At 42.1% G+C, this 18,329-nt stretch overlaps 1 protein-coding gene across 1 annotated transcript in view; it reads right to left on the bottom strand.

Moving 5' to 3' along the window:
- Positions 1-16,160, bottom strand: part of FREM3 (FRAS1 related extracellular matrix 3) — a 90,347-nt gene extending 74,187 nt beyond the window's left edge. Inside the window, exons 1-2 of the mRNA XM_012805412.1 lie at positions 10,973-16,160; positions 9,518-9,607 (exon numbers count right to left, since the gene is read on the bottom strand). Coding sequence (XP_012660866.1) covers positions 9,518-9,607; positions 10,973-16,160 — 5,278 coding nt within the window. The remainder of the gene's footprint in view (positions 1-9,517; positions 9,608-10,972) is intronic.
- Positions 16,161-18,329: the final 2,169 nt, after the last annotated feature.

An 18,329-nucleotide genomic window follows, 5' to 3' on the forward strand; every position in this document is an offset into this window, starting at 1 on the left:
ACCTCAAAAAAAAAAATTCTTATTTAATTTTATATGAAGGTTTGTATAACACTAACAAATGAATGTAACAAATTACCTTTCTACTTCAATTTGTTGTCACTACCCACCCCCACCCTCCCATTCCCTGGCTAAAAATATCACCTAAGAACTTTCTTCTTTCTTTCTTTCTTTCTCTTTCTTTCTTTCTTTCTTTCTTTCTTTCTTTCCTTCTTGTCTTACTATGTTGCCCTTGGTAGAGTGCTGTGGTGTCACAGCTCATAACGACTTCAAATTCTTGGGCTCAAGCTGTTCTCTTGCCTTAGCCTCCCATGTAGCTGGTACTACAAGCACCCACCATGACACCTGGCTATGTTACAGACAGGGTCTCACTCTTCCTCACACTGGTCTCAAACTGTGAACTCAGGTAATCCACTTGCTTTGCCTCCCAGAGTGCTAGGATTACAGATGTGAGCCTCCATACCTGGCCTTTGGTGTATGTGGCCAGTGCCCTACCCATTGAGCTACAGGTGCCACCTGTCATTATCTTCTTGTACTGAACTTTTTTAGACTATTACAAGCTCAAGACAACTTTCTATCTTCATATTTGGAATTGAATGGTTTTTAAAAACAGAAATTAAAAGCCCATGTTTTATTTTATAGACAGAAAAATAGGAATGCAAATATTTTCATGAGAATGCTCCAAGATAAGAAACCAAAGCTGTTTTTCTCTGAGGCTATTTGTTGTGGTTCATAAACTTCACAATATACTTATTTTTTTAAATTTTCAAACAGTATGCTTTCAAATCATCCATAATTTTGATCAACATTATTTTTTAAAATCACAACTACAGTGAAATATTTGGCTTTTACAGATCACCAAATAAATTTGAAATTTAATACTTTTTCCATGAATTTGACTGCATTTATTCTTTCATTTAACTAATTTGATTTGAGCTCCTATTATATGTCAGGTATTAGGCAATTGTCAGGGAGGCATTTCACTTATAACATAGATTATGATCAGGATTCTATAACTTAATTAACTATATCAATTGACTTAGCCCAATTATCTCCTCTTCCTCCTTAACTAGCACACACAATTCAAGCTATAATTCTGGACAGCTTCCTCTTACAAGTACATGAAAATTTAGGCAATAGCTACATTAAATATAAATTTATTCATTTCTCAGACTTCAAGTTCTTTAAATATCAATGGAAGACTAACTTAATTGCAGCTATAGCTATGTGTACTGGTTAGATCCACACGTGTGTGTTTACTTACATAAAATACATTTTGGATTCTTCTGGAATAGGATTATAGACGTGGGCAGGAAAGAAAATTTTGCTTTTTGTTTTATACTTGTCTTGCTAAGACAGTGAAAAACACAGGGATGTTTCAGAGACCTGAGGAAACCAGCTGGAAATCACCTCACTTGTGTCCGAGCATTCTAAATAAGGTTTGACAGTCAAGCATCCGGGACCAATGCATAATATTTTATAAAATGTTGTGCCCACACCCAGCTGCCATGTGGCTTGTAAACGGACTAACTTTCCTTCTCTCTCCCACTGTCACTGCACAGCCATGCTCGCCATTCCACTGACGAGCGAATGAGAAATTAGCAAAATGTGTTTTGACCTGTATTCAGAGGAGCCTACGTCTTCAGTCAGGTCACAGTCAATGCGAGCTTGATTCTAAACTGAGGGGGTTCAGTAAGTTCCTGCCTATTGGGTATAATGTAGGGGTACCTGCACTTCCTGAATGAAGGATTCCATACAACTCGGACCCTACCTTACAAATACAAACAATGTGACCTAGTATTATGCCCCCCACATTAATCTGAAATAAAAAAATTGCAGTCCTAATCCTTATAAGTTCTGCACAACAGATCTCAAACCCCCAATGGTAAGGACTCCACCAGTGTTCAACCTCTGCAGAGCCAAAGTCTCAAGAACTGCCACTGACTCAGCTTGCAGAACACCTTCCGGCAGAAGGGGCTTCGTTGGTTTGTTTCTTTCTTTGCAAAGACGTTTTTGCTTCTAAGAATTTTCGTAGAGAATCTCGAATCAACTTCTTTCATATTTTGTACCTCAGCATAGTTTTGTCTTGGTACCTTTGTATTAGAAACCTTTCTGTATCTGAAGCAACTACGGCATTAGGAACATGCTAGAATGCTTTAGACATTCCAATATTCAGTTTAAATCAGTCTTTCCATTGTTAAGAAAAAGTATGCACAGTAAGCTGAGATTAAAAATTGAAAGCAGCATTGAAAATGACTTTTATTAGATTAAGAGTTAACTAAGCTATGATATAGCCATAAATTTAGATATTATACATTGTTTAAAAGAAATTAGGCAGATATCTGTTTGTGCTACTTCATTTTATATATATATATAATCAATATTATATTATTACATATATATTATTATATATTCTTATATATTAAATAAATGCAAGCAAAGTTTAGAGCCAACCATAAAAAGTAATCTCTTTGTGTATATAAAAAGGATGTACATAAACATACAGTAGAACCTTCGTAAGTTGACCATGCAAGGGACTGTAACAAACTAGTCAGTACACAGAGGTGCTCAACATGAAGGATATATGTATGTGGTACGTACCTGCTCTATGAAAATCAGGCCAACTTAGGAGGTATCAGTGTAGAGAGGTGGGCAGCTATGGAGGTTATTCTTTATTCTGCTTTGTGAATAATTTTCTCTTTTTAAGAAAACATAAGAAATAATTCCCCTTTTGGAAAGAGATTAGGTGTCCATGTATAGTTTAATTATTATTCTTTCAACATGTACATGCATCTATTTTATTTTTGTGAAATGTTGATAGCAGTTATCTAGTGGAGGAATCATAGGCTATTTAACATTTTTTAGACTGTTTATGTTAAAAATACCTCTAAGTTCATGTATTCATGTGCAGGATTTGGGATCGAGAGCTTTCCGTGTGAAGTATAGTTAACAAAGCCAAGTACATGGTTTGAACTGTGCGCTCAGTAAGATAGATTTCGATATCGTTCCTTACCTTTCTCTCATTCATTGACTCTACAACTAACTCGATCTTGGATGACTGAATTAACAAAAGAATTAATTTGTAGTGAAAAATTGCCTGCTACAACAATTTAACTCCAGGTCTGGTCTTCATCATAAAATCAGAAAACAGGGCTGAAGTGACTCTCAAGAGAACTTGAGAGATAATCAGAAGGTAAATAGGAAATACCTTTTTCATCTTTCTGTAAAGAATCAGTGGTTTCAGCAGAAAACAAATGACACAAAGGGAGGACTATGTGGCGACTCTCATTAGGCAGAATGATGATAGAACAGTAGAATGGTGATAGAACATTTTGCTCAGCACAGGATCGGCATATTCAGCTCTCAGCAGCCATTTCCTGCATCTCACAGCTCTGAATTCTTCCACAGATCTCTCCTGGACCTGGGATCGCTGTTGTCAAGTCTCAGAGCTCCACGGACCCTCTCCCTGTCTGCTACACTGCCTCTGGATCTGTCTTGCTTATAGCTTGCACAAGGGCTAACAATTCCTTTTTGGTCACCATTTATAAAAAACTGAAAGAGCCAAGCAAGAAGGACTCACGAGGGAACAAGTCAGCAACAAGTGTAGTTAGTTGCTGATGATTTCTTCCAGCCTGAGGAGAATCGACGAAATTCTCTTTTGTTTAGAGTTTTGAATCTATTTCATTACTAAGGGGGATTTTTTGATGTATGTAGAAGCCAGAATAATGTGATTAGTCATATTAATCAATATTATTGAACCAAGGTGGTTGTGATGTATTCAAGCATTTTTTTTTCTTAGGTAGAAATTGCTTTTTTCTAATAATAATAGTGGCCTTTGTAAGGCATTTACACAAGAAAATATAAAGTAAAAAAAACAATTTATAATCTATCATTGCCATTGTAAACTAATTTAACATCACACTATGTGTACCTTAGTCCTTTTCCTGTTCATATATATACATGTATGTTGGGACTATAACAACGTAACAAACTGGTCTACATACAGAAGAGGTCAACACAAGGAACTTGGCCTACTGTACTGATACGTACTGTGGTGCATGTCCAGTCTATGAAAATTAGGTCAACTTAAGGAAGTGGTCAATGTAGGGAGGTGGTCAGCTATAGAGGTTCTACTGTGTATCAAAATATAATCTCCTTTATATCTTCACACAGTTTTCTACTTGCTGTTTTTCATTTCACAACACATTGTGAACGTCTTTCCATATTAATAAATAACAACTTATTTTGACATCATCTTTGTGGACCTTTAGACTGCTTTCTAGTCTTACCACAGTTGTACCCTCCCCTGAACTACAAGGAGGTACAGAATTATGTCGGGTATTTTGTCCCACCACTACCCTACCTCTTGAATATTTTTATCTGCTCGTTTTCATCTCTTCTGCATTCTGTAGCTCTCATTTGCTTTTAACTTCCACTGTTTTTATTTAGAATAAAATTAGAATTTGAGGGGAAATAAGACCAAACAGGCAGCATGTAAAGGCTTTTTTAGTCAAATGTGAAGATATTGGGCCATGGATCTGATCATTTGACTACTCAGAGTCATTTCCGCATTGCTTTTGAATTCTCAGATGTGTTCTACATAAGGGTGATAGTACCTTAACTGAATGGGAAGATTCACTGGATTTCTGATTCATTCTATCATTGTCCTGGACCTGATAAACTTTTGTATCTCTTATTATTTTATTTTCATAATTTTCTTTAGAAAGATAGCTAACCCAAACAGAAAATTGGTATGTGTATGAACCATGAGGGAAGGACTGGGTCAAATTCAAATATCAAACTGCATAGTATTAATCAAACGGGCTTTGAATGCTGAATAATTGAAGAGAAAATTAAACAATGTGTTTCGGGTCTTAAGAAAAATAGCTAAATATCTACAGTACATCATAAAACTAAAATTGTCTGACTTGTATATTCAGTGTGGCTTAGTAGAAAAAATTGACTTGGTTCCTCTAGAGCAGTGGTTCTCAACCTTCCTAATGCCACAACCCTTTAATACAGTCCAAAGGGGTCGCAACTCACAGGTTGAGAACCGCTGCTCTAGATGGTTTCTTTGCCCAAATAATGTTCATTCCTTTAGCCCATTTCATCATCTTAAAATTATAATTCCTTTCGCACAGATTATAGTAAGGATCAAATGGAATAACTCCTAGAAAACACTTTATAGACATGTTAAGTGGGAGGGGCATGGTAGCTCACGCCTGTGATTCCAGCACTCTGGTAGGCCCAGGAGGTGGATTGCTTGAGCTCAGGAGTTTGAGACCAGCCTGAGCAAGAGCAAGACCCCATCTCTACTAAAAAAATAAAAACATCTGCTACCAGATGTTGGGGCAGGCACCTATAGTCCCATTACTTGGGAGGCTGAGGGAAAAGGGTTGCTTGAGCCCAAGAGTTTGAGGTTGCTGTGAGCTATGATGCCAATGCACTCTACCCAGGGTACAGAATAAGATTCTGTCTCCAAAAAAAAAAAAAAAAAAGAAAGAAAAGAAAAAAAGAAATGTTAAGTGCTGTACAGGTCGAAAGCAATTTTATTGAATGGTTAAGTGGAAAAGACTAATTCAATGTTTTATATAATGGAAATATAAAAAATTTCAATTTCAATACAAATGTATGAGTACAATGACCTAGGGTTAATGAACTTGACAGTGTGCTTAATTTGCACAGTTCAGAGCTTTAGAAATCTAAGAGGTATTCCCTATCTTACCAGTAGCTTTCATAATAACCTTGAACATAATGAAATTTACCACCAATAAATCTTATACTGAAATAGCCTTAGTCTGGATTATTTAAAACTGGAGAAATTGATGGGACATGTAAATTGGTCACATTATCAGAATTTCCATTTAAATTGCCAGTTAAACTCTGTACAAAAGTGTAGTTATGTCTGTAACTACATGAGAGGAAATAAGTGAAGAAAAGTAGCATGTTTTGGAAATTGCCACATGCTAGGTGTCACATTACATTTTTGGTGTATGTTACTTCCTTCAACTACATCAGAACAAAAGGAAGAGACAATTATTACAGAAAAGATCTAGATAGGCGGGATAGTCACTATGCATCAACTCAGTAGGTAACACCAAAGACTAGAACTGCACATTGAGTTGCTTCCTCTCTTTTCTTTGCCTACTTGATAGAATCCTAACAAATATGAAATTGGTTTATTCGTGGGAAAGGAAAAAGGTGAAAAACCAAGGCTGCTGGGAAGTGCCCCAGTAGGATAATTCACCATTGTAGTTTAACATTTGACCTCATATAACGAGAAATAAATTATTCAACTTCTTTTTGCCAGGAGAAAATGCAAAATCTGGTGATAATTCTAAAGATATTATTTATGGAGTGTTTACTGTGTGCCAGGCACCCTTCCAAGTACCTTATGTGTGTTGATTCCTTTAATACTTAAGGGAAGAAGGAACAATGGTTCCTTAAAGATATCCACCCTTTATTCCAAGAATCTGAGCTATGTTATATTGCAAAAGGGACTTTGCAGAAGTGATTGAATGAAGGATCTCGAGATGGGGAGATTATTCCAGATTATCCAGGGGCCCAATGTAATCATAAGGGTCCATATAAGTGAATGAAGGAGGCAGGGAAATAACAAGACTGATGCAGCAGAAGAAAGACTCAGCTGCTTCTGGCTTTGAAGATGGAGAAATGAGGCAGCCTCTAGAATAGTGTTTTTCAATCTTTTTTATCTCACGGCACACTCGAACCTATAAACTTCCCTGGCACACTTAAATTATGATGATCAAAAAAAAAAGAGAGTAAACAAACACTGTGTTTTGAACTTCATAAATAATTTAATTAGTGATCTTTAAAATTTTTGCAGCACATCTAAGATCTTCTCAAGGCACACCAGTTGAAAATCACGGCTCTAAAGGCTGAAAAAGGCATGGGAATGGATTCTGCCCGAAAGTTCCCACAGTGAAGTCTTATCAAAACCTTGATTTTAGTTGATAAGAACCATTTTGGACTTCTGACCTCCAGGATGATGTAATGATAGATTTATGTTGTTTTAAGCCCGAGATTTGTGGTAATTTATTACAGCAGCCATGGGAAACTAATAAAATTCTCCGAATAGTCCTAGGGGTACATGCTGTGGTTGTGCTCGATTCATAGATGAGCATACAGCATCTTTGCAAAGATACACAACTGCAGAGGATGGAGCTGGGATCTCAGTACCAGCAGCCTGGTTTCAGAGCCTGTGAACTAGAAGCAGGCACAGTATCACTCTTGGGATTCTGGAAAGATTGCCGCTCCAGGGCCTGTACTTCCATTCTTAAGATGTCTGAGCTCACGTAATATGCCTGACTCCTTGTTCTGGAGGTAAGGCGTGATCTTCTTGTAATAGTTTTAATATTAGTTTTGAAAACAAAGACAACAAATTCTACTTCAGCCCAATGCTGAAAAATGTATCCCTAGAAGTGTGCAGTACTTTTGTTAGTACTGTTAAGAAAAGGAATATTAACAGATCAAATTGGATTTTTATCAAAACTTTTCATTTGGAAAATCTTTTAAAAGTAAAGATCCCAGGAAATAAAAGAGATTTAGTGGGATTCCATAAGGAAATGGATTCATAACATTTGAAAAGATCAAATCCAAGTATGTATAAACTGAGTCCTTTATCTGTGAGCTGTTCCAAGCATGCTCATCACCAGGAGACAGGGATAGTAGCTCTGTGCATGGAGCTTAGGAGGCTATTTAAAAATCCACTAGGTAAATGAGTACATAAATATTGAATTAGCTTATGCATATGTGTTTTAAGATTTAGCTATAAATAAATGTGTCCTCAAATTTATTTGAGGTGTCTGTGTCTGTGTTTGATCATTCTTATCACTTTAATTTATAAGGTGCTTCTTTGTCAGGTTAGGAAGTGAAATCCGAGCCCTGTTCGCTGACTTCCTTCCAGGGTTTCAGCTTCCCAAAGCAGAGTGAGTGTAGTTTTAGCAGCTAAGAGCCTTGGCTTTGGAATTGCCAAGACCCGGATTTGATTCCAGCTCAATTCCTTATTGCTCATCTGACTTTAGGCAAATTATTCAACCGTGGTGTCTTCATTTTAAATAGACACCGTAACATTTGCCTCTTATTTGGTAGTGAGGATCAAAAATCATAATGTCTGTAAGCACTTAGCTGGCTTTTAGAAAGCATTCAACAATGACGGCTCTATAAAGTTCCCGTCATAGTGTCATTGCAGACTGATTTTTGTTTCTGAATTGTTCACAAAGCATAGTGTTGTAGCTAGGGGTACCTCCTTTTAGGGTATCATTCTTTTTAAAAACAAACAGGAAAATATTCAATGTAAAATATTTTTCTTACTTTCCTTATGAATCTGCTTAAAAGGCATACACTTATATTTGTAGTAACGTTGATTCTTGAGAACTTGGGAAAGGGGGGAAAGATTTGATTTTCAACTTTAAAGGAGAAGATGGAGAGGAGCGATTAGTGGCTTCCGCTGTGGTTAGACTCATCATAAAGGAAGACGGTAACCATTAACAAACACCTATTTTGTACCAAGTCTTTACATTTATTATCTCACTCAATCCTCTGAGCAACCTTTGGCTGTAGGCACAAAGACCAGCATTTTACCCGTGGGGGAATGAATGACAAAGAGGATGAAGTATCTCGTTCAAGGGCAAACATAGCACTACTTTCCAGTGAATTCACTCTTTGACTGATTACATGTAACTTAGACAGCAAACACATGTTACTTACTGGCAATGAGTAATAATTAAAACAGAAAGAGATTATTTGGTGGCAAGAAGCACACAGACATAATTTCTGCCCTTATCCTATCATACTGCAAAATGATTTTTCTTCTGAGCACATAATCATCATATCCCACATCACATCATAACAGAAGTGCCTTCCGTGAACTGGTTGTTACCCATTAATGCTACTTTGAAGATACTAGAAGACAGACATAAGGGAAGCATAAACAGGCTGTTTTTAAGCAAGTTTTTCTCTAGGCCAGAAAACATGTTTTTCACCCCATCCGGAAAGTTTATAATGGTAATGTCAGGAAGCCATAATATTCAGTTCTGCCCCTGAAAATCCTAATAAAATCCAAAGGTGAATTTCCTGATTTGTTTCAGATTGACAAAAAAACCTTAGCTAGATTCTCAGAATCTCTTGAAGATAAGATTCACTTATCTTACAGGATGCTTACAGGATGTTACATATAATTCGGGTCAGGTAAAACACTTCATATTGCAACACATGCAGACAATGTAACCTAGGTGTGCCTTTATAAAATCTGAAAAAAAAAGGTGGGGAAAAAAGGAAAAAACCAAAACATTTCATATTCAATCGTCAAGTTCCTCACTGCTTTCTCTTCCTAAACAGTGATTTCTCGAAAATCACTTGGCATAGGACCAGAAGTAAAACAAAAATAATTCATTCCTTGGTATTACAATGGCACTGATAAATGATTCAATTTTTTCCATTGTGTATTGATTTTAATTAACCACGTCTTATTTTAGTATTAGCTTTAGTATTGACTTACCATCGTCTTCCACAGAGAAATAGAAGATGTCCTTTGTTGCATTGCTGCCTTCGTTCAAGACATACAGGATCCTCATCTCATCAATGTCAGCTGAAGAAAGCACAATCATCACAGCAGAAAATGAGCGTGTTAACAACTCAGTGATTTAATAGGGCCCGGAGATGCCACAATTATTACACTTTAAAATAATGATTAAGTGAATATGAATCTGCTTTTGTTCACTAAGTTGCAGTGGTAAAAATAAAACTTCAGTTTAAAATTTTGTTACAGAGCTACTATGTGCATGTTCTTTGGGATAATGTCCAATAAGGAGGACATCCTAGTTATGCAAGCTTTACAATGTCCTGGCACTCTCCAGGAAGCCAGGTCTATCTGGATTTAAGCCTTTGCACAATGACAGCACTTGGCATAATGGTGGATACCCAGTGACTATGTATTGAGATGCATTTAAACAAGAATGACTTCTGTATCCCAAGAAAAATGAAAATAAGAATAAAATCATGACTTTTTATTGCCTATTCTCTTGTGTTTTTAAGAATTTGTTATTTGGGTCTATAATTACATTTGTATATGGATAATTGTTCATATTTTAAGGACAGTTTTCTTTTGGGGGGCACTTATTTATAAGGAATGATTCTTATAGAACTACATATGATTTCATGGCTTCAGAAGCAGCTCTGAAGATGTAACCAAACTATTTCTGAAACACTTTCCAGTAAGTTTCACCTGAGATTGCATCTGGGTTTGAAGGTGTCATACGTGGGAAATTTCATGTATCTTTTCACTTCTTCTGCACAAAGCTACTTGAAGAACTCACAAGACAATGTGGAGAACAGGTAAAAGCCCCCTGGTGTCATGTCACCTGGGAAATCAGCGGGAACTGCCTTGAGTTCACCATTAGTAGTAACACCAAATACAAAAGCAAACTAATTTTAAATGAAGTTCTATGTCTTTTTGGATGTACATATTACATTTGAATAGTACAATGAAAATGTACAGTATAATATATGGAACATATATCCAAAATCTAGATATGAAATATCATCATCAAAAACCTAGACTTAATAATAATGCCTGCAAATGATTTCTAGCTGTGACCTTCTTAAAATTCAAAACTAAACTGATTTTATCAAAATTAATGTACCATTATCTAACAGGATCCATGTCCAAAGCAGAAGCTGTCTTCTCATGTTTGCCGTTTTAAGCTATAACTACAATCTTAATTAAAATATCAGTATCTGTGGCTTCCTCTTAGGTGGGCATTCTGATGAAACAGCTGAACACAGACTTGCTCCTTTTTTGTTTTCAGGATAATTTCACATACCACTATATTTTATCAGAATCAGACTTTAACCACAAATGGGCTGAGGTCAGGGCAATTTTACACAGAGCTGATGAGAGTTGGGATCTAGTGGAGGAAAGAGGCAAAGGGGTCAGGGAAGAATGTGTACCAACCTTGTGTAAATGCTCCAGTGCTCTGGTTTCCAAGGCCAGTGTTGATAATGAAGCCGTGGTTTGGTCCTTCTGTGACTTGATACTTTAGGAGCCTACGAGGACTGTCCTGATCTTCTGCCTTCAGAGACTTGCTGGTAATCAGGACACCCATGCGTCCAGTGTGAAGGCACTTTAAGGCTGAGGCACCCCTGTTAATGGCAATCTGGGGGTACCTGCTGTCTGGGGAGCTTATCTGGATCCTCATTACTTGAGGTTTGCGTGTCTCTGGGGCAGTGTCTGGGAAGACAGAGGACTGAGTGTGAGTGCCATCTGTCATAGTCAAGGAGAAGCTGTCTTCGGTGGTCTCACTGCCATCATGCCAGTAGCTAATCAGGTTCTTGCTCAGGTCCTGCCTGGTGAAAGTGGTCACAGGGTGGCTACCATTATACAGAATCTTGCCATGGTTGGGGAGCTCAGTGATGGTAAAATGAATAAGATTATCTGGGGTATCCTTGTCTTTCACTGTCAACTCCAAGGGCGTGATCAGCTTTTTACCCCCTTTTTGCAGTGTTAGTTTACGGATGGTCAAGATAGGTTTCTTTTGATCCACATCTGTGATGAAGATCCTGAAGATTCTGATCACAGGGTTGTGTTCAGCACTCACTTGAAATTCAAAGCTGTCCACATGCCCCTCACTCTTTGAAGTGTGAATATAGGATATTTTGTTGCTAACCAATTGGGACTGAGTGAAAGAGGCAATGGGTTCCCCAGGGTGGTCAGAGTTTTCCAAGTGGCCCAGTCTTGGTCCCCGTGTGATGTTAAAATGAAGCTGTTCATCAGGGCTGTTGATGTCACTGTTGCTAAGCAGATCAGTGGTGAGGATCACGCTGCTGCCTTCTGTCAAGGTGGCCCCTTTGCTGATCACCTCAGGGAAGACCCTATCTGAACTGCCAATAGTAACATAGAAGGAGCAGTCTGTCAAAAGATTGACCCCATCAGTCACATCAAACCTGATAAAGTCCACAATCCCTTCTTGGCCTGTGTGGGTATAACAGATGAGGCCTCTGTCAATCTCATCCTGGGTAAAGTTCATTCCCACAGTGAGGTTGCTCCTCACTTCTCCGGGCTTCCTCAGTCGTTGTAATAGCCCTTGTTGAGGTCCAGAACGGAGGACAAAGCTCAGGCTCTTAGCATCTGAGTCAAGATCTGTAGATTTGAGGACCTGATTTGTGATGACCTCAGAGTGCCTGGTCTCTACTTCTAACCCTTCATTGATGGTCAGTTGAGGAGTTTCATCATCTACCGAGATCACCACAATGGGGACCTTCCTGTGGGTGGTGTGCTTGCCGTCACTCAGCCAGACCTCAAAACTGTCCTCGGTGGTCTCTGAGTCATCATGCTCATACACAATGGTGGAGGCCTCCTGGATGTCCTGTGAGGTGAAGCTGAGGACAGGCCGGCTTCCTGTGGCCAGCTGCTGTACTATTCGTCCATGCCGAGGAAGGGCTGTGAGTTGAAAGTGGAGCTTAGTCAGTGGCAAGTCAGCATCTGTTCCATTGAGCAGTGGGGTGTCTATGACCAGGCTCATCCCCTCTAATACCACAAATTCATGGGCAAAAAGTTCAGGTTGCTCATCATTGGTGGGTAAGATGATTATATGGAAGGAGACATTTGGTGAGACATTGATACCATCAGAACAAAAAAAGATGAATTGATCTTCTTGTGGCTCCACACCCTTGTGGATACTCTGTACATAATTGATGTACCTCATTCGGACATCTCTGATGGAGAAAGCACGGATGGGGCTACCAGCCCGGGACACCTTTGAACCAGGAGCTGGTGCAATGTTTTCCAGGTAGCCAGAGGCTGGCTGACCAGTCATTGTGCATAGAATTTCATCTTGGGGAGTGTCCAGATCTTTAATGTTGAGATGTTGTAAGGCTAAGGGGCTCTTCCCACCTTCATAGACAATGAAGGGCTCCCCAACCAAGACCTTGGGGCCCACATTATTTACAGGCAACACAGTTACTTGTACCTGCACTCTCTCTATTATGCTGTTCTCCACTACAAACTGCTGAGAATCCTCAGAGAGGGTGAGATCGAAGGCATCATGCTGCTCTTGGAAACCAACTTCACCTCCAGTGTGGACATAGGCTACTGTCCCACTGATGAGGTCCTCTTGGGTGAATCGTTCTGTGGGTAAACCATTTACTAAAATGATACCCAACTTGGGGCTGTCCTCCACTATGAAAGACAGCATCAAGTCACTTGCGCCTTTTTTGCCATGGATGAAACCCATGATGATCTCAGTGGCTTTATTCTCTAGTACATCTATGGAAACATCCAATAATAGACTTCTTGTGACAGAGATCCTAGGACTTTTGTTAGCTGCAGTGGGATGCACAGAAATCTGGACAACAATGGGTACATGATGCACCCCGTCACTCACCTCCAGATGGAAGGAGTCAGTGGTGATCTGGTCTCTGCTGTGCTGGTAAGAGACACTCCCATTAATAATATCAGCTTGAATGAAAGATTCCCCGGGGACCATACATTTTTTAAAGTACTGTAAGTGTCCATGTTGGGGACCCCAGACTAATATGTAGACAATTTGGTCAATGTCTGTGTCGGGGTCTATAACATTCAACTCATTACTGCTGAAGGTAAAGCTGTCTCCTTCTGAGACAGTAAAGCCTCTGTTGGTGACTTCAGGAGGCTGGTTGTTCAGAGGCTGCAAAAATAATGTGAATGTGCCCTGGACGCTATTGCCTGCTGCATCCTCCACCTGGTAGGTAAACTGCACAACCCGTGGTACAATACCCAGTTTCTGCGGAGGCTGGTAGGCAACTTTGTGGTGATTTACCTGGGCTTGGGTGAAATGCACGATACGTGTGTCTGGTGAATCAGTAAGCACAATTTCTCCAGCTGGGACTTGGTGGTTGTCATCTGTGTCAGTCGGGGGTGTCAACAGGGTATACCACAGGTTCTGGTCATCTGAATCCTGGTCAATGTATCGGAGAAATTTCTTCTGGAAGTGAGTGAGCTGATATTCCTGTACAGTCATCTCTAGGGTGGTTCCTGGATACAGCTCCGGACTCAGCATGTCCACCGGCTGGACCTTGATGGTGAAGAAGTGCTGGATGGATAGATTCGGTGGGTCATGGTCATCCTGCACATGGAAAGCCAGCTGGGCAATTTCAGATTGAGGGCTGTGTGATCCAAGGTGGCGATAGAAGAGTTTCCCTTCTGTTATGTCTCTCTGCAGCCACTCAGTCACCACCTTCTCATAAAGCTTTTCCTTTTCGAGATAGTGCCAGTCTTCATCAGCAGGGTGCAGAGGTGGTCTAGCCTGCCGCAGCAGCATGTCCCCCAGATGGTGGCATGGATGGGAGGAACCAGGGGCCAGATCCCACTCCTTCTCTTTCTTTTTTCCTTCTTGAAGCTGATTCTCCAGCACAAAGTGGATGGTTGAATCCTCGGAATCAATATCCGTAGCACTCAGCATGGAGGGGGAGATCTGGACCAACTGCCCTTCAGTGAGTGAGAGGCCTGCGTTGACTGTCACTGCTGGCGGCTCATCATCCACAGGCACAATGGTGATGGGGAAGAGGAATTCAACGCGGTGGTGCCCACCCGCCACACGAAGGACGATGTTGTCACTGAAGGTGTCGCTGCCATCATGCTTGTACACCACACGCCCTGCTGCCAGGTCTGCTGGTGTGAAATACTTGCTCCCAGCAGCTGCCCCCAGCACCACCAGCTGCCCATGTCTCAAGCCCCTGACTGCAGCCATTTTCAGCTCTTCCAGGTTATCTTTATGACTGATTGGAAGGTTAGGGGCGCTGGGCAGAGGCCTCGACTGACCTTCAAAAAGCAGCAGTCCTTGGTAATAGCTGGTCGCTGGAGTCAGGGTGTTCTTGGACTTCATTATCACCACCAAGACAAAGGGGTCTGAAGAGGCGCCATCTATATCCACCACCTCCAGCTCCAGTTGGAAGAGGCGCTCCCCATCGGAGTTCTCCGTAGGGGGCTGATAGGCAATTTTCAGCTCTCGCAGCTCCCGCTGGGTGAAAAAGGAAACTGGAAGGCCCAGGGGGTCGTCAGTGCTGACCACGTAGCCCTGCTGGCCCCGGTGCCCTGACGGGTCTATGGGGGCATTGAGAACATTGAAGAGCAGGTCATCAGGGTCTGACTCGCTGTCCTCCGCGGCCAGCGCGTCGGGTGTCAGGGCTGTTAGCACCAACTGATCCACTTCCATCATCATCAGGGCCCCTACGCTGGGTCTGGGCGCCGTGTTCTCGGCTCCCTCGCGGATGCTCACCAGCAGCTGGAAGTGCTCACGGATCAGCACTTCTACTGACCCAGGGCCTCCGCCGTCCTCGGGCTCTAGCAGCTCCACCATCATGGGAACGTGGTCCCGGTTTGGCGAAGGGGTGGTGGCGGTGTGCTGATAGAGAACGCCAGCCCGGAGGAAAGCCTCACAGTCTACACCCTGGCCCCTGGGGAGAGGGGCCCCCACCGCGTCCACCAAGCGCCCATATTTGGGCCTTGGGCCGCCCTGGTGAGGAAGAGGAGTGATGCGGCACCTGCGGGTGCCGGCGGCTCGGGAGGCCAGCGGGGCGAAGTCCAGCACTCTCCTGTCGATAGCGTGACTCAGGCCCCGCAGCTTCTCCACCACCAACGGCCTGTTGCGTGTCACCAGCTCCGGCTGGGAGAAGACCACGACCACTGCCATCGTGAAGGGCAGCACCAGCGTGTAAGCTGGGGCGTCGTAGCGCAGCTGCAGCCACACCCGGGCGCGTCCCGGGCTGCGGGAGCCGAAGTGGGTGTATTGGACTTGGCGGGGCCCGAAGGCGCAGGGGAAGCGGCGCGGGGAGAGAGCGCCCTGGAGCAGCGGCAGGGCGTCCAGTACCCTCACCTCGCACCTGTCCCCGGGCTGCACTCGAATCACCAGGTCCCGGAGAGGGTCCAGCCAAAGTGAGCGACCCAGGGGCACCCGGAGGCCGGGGTTGGCAATCAGGACGCTGGAGCGGTCGGGGCTATTGCGTTCGAGCGCACTACGGGTGGGTAAGTAGAGCGCCGGATGGGGGTCCGTCCCAAGCGAGGAAGGTAACTGTCCCTGCCGCGCGGGGCAACTCCGGAGCAGGCAGGCGAGCGCTACAACAAGCGGCCAGGGCACTCCGGAGAGGTGCCGAGAAGCCCCAGCCATGGCCACGTATGGGACCCCGGCCTTGGGATACCCGGAGGATGATGCCCTGTTCGAAGAGGTGCCCGCGGAGCCGCAGGTGCAGGCAGTGGAAGCTGTAGCCTCTGTCCAGCTTGCACCTGACGCACGGATTAGCAAGACCCAGTGGCCGCGCCTCCGCAGCTGCAGGGAATAGCAGGGGAAAGGGACTCTGTCCACCTCCTGCTCCGCCCCACTCCCAAATTTCTCTCCCGCTCACTGACTTCAGGACCGCCCAGACACCGCGCGGGAGACTCAGCAAGGGAACGGGCGCTCTCCCCTCTGCTCCGGATGACTTTACCCAGTACCGAACGGCTCTTCGCTCCCAGTGGGGTGGGCTGGCCACAGGGCACCCCCAGCTGCTGCCTCCCACCAGCAGGTCCGGATACTCTCCTTCCCCTTCTGGGCGCCACAAAGGATTGTCCCTCAGAGCTGGAAGCGACACACGGCGACTGTACTCCTGAGCGTTTCAGACTGTTCTGTTGCCCATTCATCCAGTGTCTCTGATAGAGTGCCCAGAAAACATTCCTCTTCCTCACCGCTGACAGCCGTGTATTTTCTAACCAAAATTGAGTCTCACTTCGGAAATAAAAGAAGCTGGTGTGAGCTATTTTGCAAATAGGATTTTCTAGCTGTCTGACTGATGAAGCGGCTTATTCCAGATCCTGTCATTCAGTACTTCCAAAACAACCTTGACATTTTTCTAAGGCTCAGCCTTTGGGAAAAAGGATCGGCTTCTAGGCTGCAGAACTTGAATAGCTTGCATTTTGTTCTGGGTGTGTATGTGTGCGTGTTCACATAACACAATCAGGGGTGCAGGTCGGCTTCCTTCCATGGTCTTAGAATGTGGTTTCCATATCTGGTGAGCAGTGATTTGCCGCAAGTTTGCCAGACATGCTGTTTCTTAATAAATTTCTTTGTAGAAAAATATCTAGTAAGCAGAGAGAAGGACGTCAAGGGCACTGATAGCAGAGAAAATGCCTCAGATACTTGGGTTAATTTCTGTGTCTGACTCTGTTTAACACCTGGAATAGGGATCTCTGTGGCTTTCAGATGAAAATACACCTTTGCACAGGTGAAGTGTTAGATACTTGATAGAGTCATATCGTTTTTTTCAGTACTAGAAGAGTCCATTTAGTCATAGCCCAGAGTAATCTTTTTCTACAAATAAAATAGCAGTTAATGTGCTTCCCTATGTAAATAATGTATTAATAGAATGTGAGAGACTCATTGACCACAGTACAAATAGATGCATTCAAAACTATATTGATAGAAATGGCTTACAGATAGAAAAATCCGTGAATGTCATCCCCAAATTATTCTTTTAATTTTTTTTTTTTTTACAGGGTTTCAGATGCCTGTTTTATTTACACCACCAGCAGCTGATTCCTGGAGCAAGAATAATCTGCTAGTGGCTTGAAAGAGTCAATTTTCTCTCTAGCTATTTAATCACCCAGTGAAATGCTGTGCATCTACATAATCCACTAAAGTAGAAGCTAGCACGCCTCATTAACACAGATTTGTTTATATAACAGAATCGTAAGAGATAATAAATTTGAAACAATATGTGCTTACGCAATGTTAGTCTCGTGTGCCTAAAAATATTAATTTAAAAATGTATTTTTAATTGAAACAGAGGTAAAATTCCATTGTAAATGCAAGAAGCATTATGTCTTATAAAGCTAATGCCTTGTCCAAAAAAACGGGTTTTTACAGTAGAACTTTCATTAGCCTGCATATATGAAATGTTATCAAGCAAATATTCCTACACCAGGACAGTTTTGGTTCCTGATGGAGCACCACTCGCTCGGGGACAACCACCTTGTTCACATGCTATTTCCACCTCCTACTCACTCTCGCTTTAGGACACTCTAGTCTTCCACTTTAGACATACCAATAACATTCTTGTTATGGTCATTAGTAACCTCCACGTGGCAAAACCCTATGGCTCATCTTGCTCGTGCTTCCACACTCTTCTGCTTCCCTTCCTACTTCCTAGCTTAAGTTTTACTTGTTCAGAAAGTCCATTTACAATGCTCCTCAAAATAGGCTGCTAAATCTCTGTTTGGAATTATTCATCATGAACAAATCAATTAATGTTTGTCTTTACCCCTAGACTTTAAGCTTCTTAAGAGCAGGGGGTATGCAGTGTGC

This window comes from Otolemur garnettii, unplaced genomic scaffold (genome assembly GCF_000181295.1).
Source record: "Otolemur garnettii isolate 467f Iridium unplaced genomic scaffold, OtoGar3 scaffold00041, whole genome shotgun sequence".
NCBI lineage: Eukaryota > Metazoa > Chordata > Mammalia > Primates > Galagidae > Otolemur > Otolemur garnettii.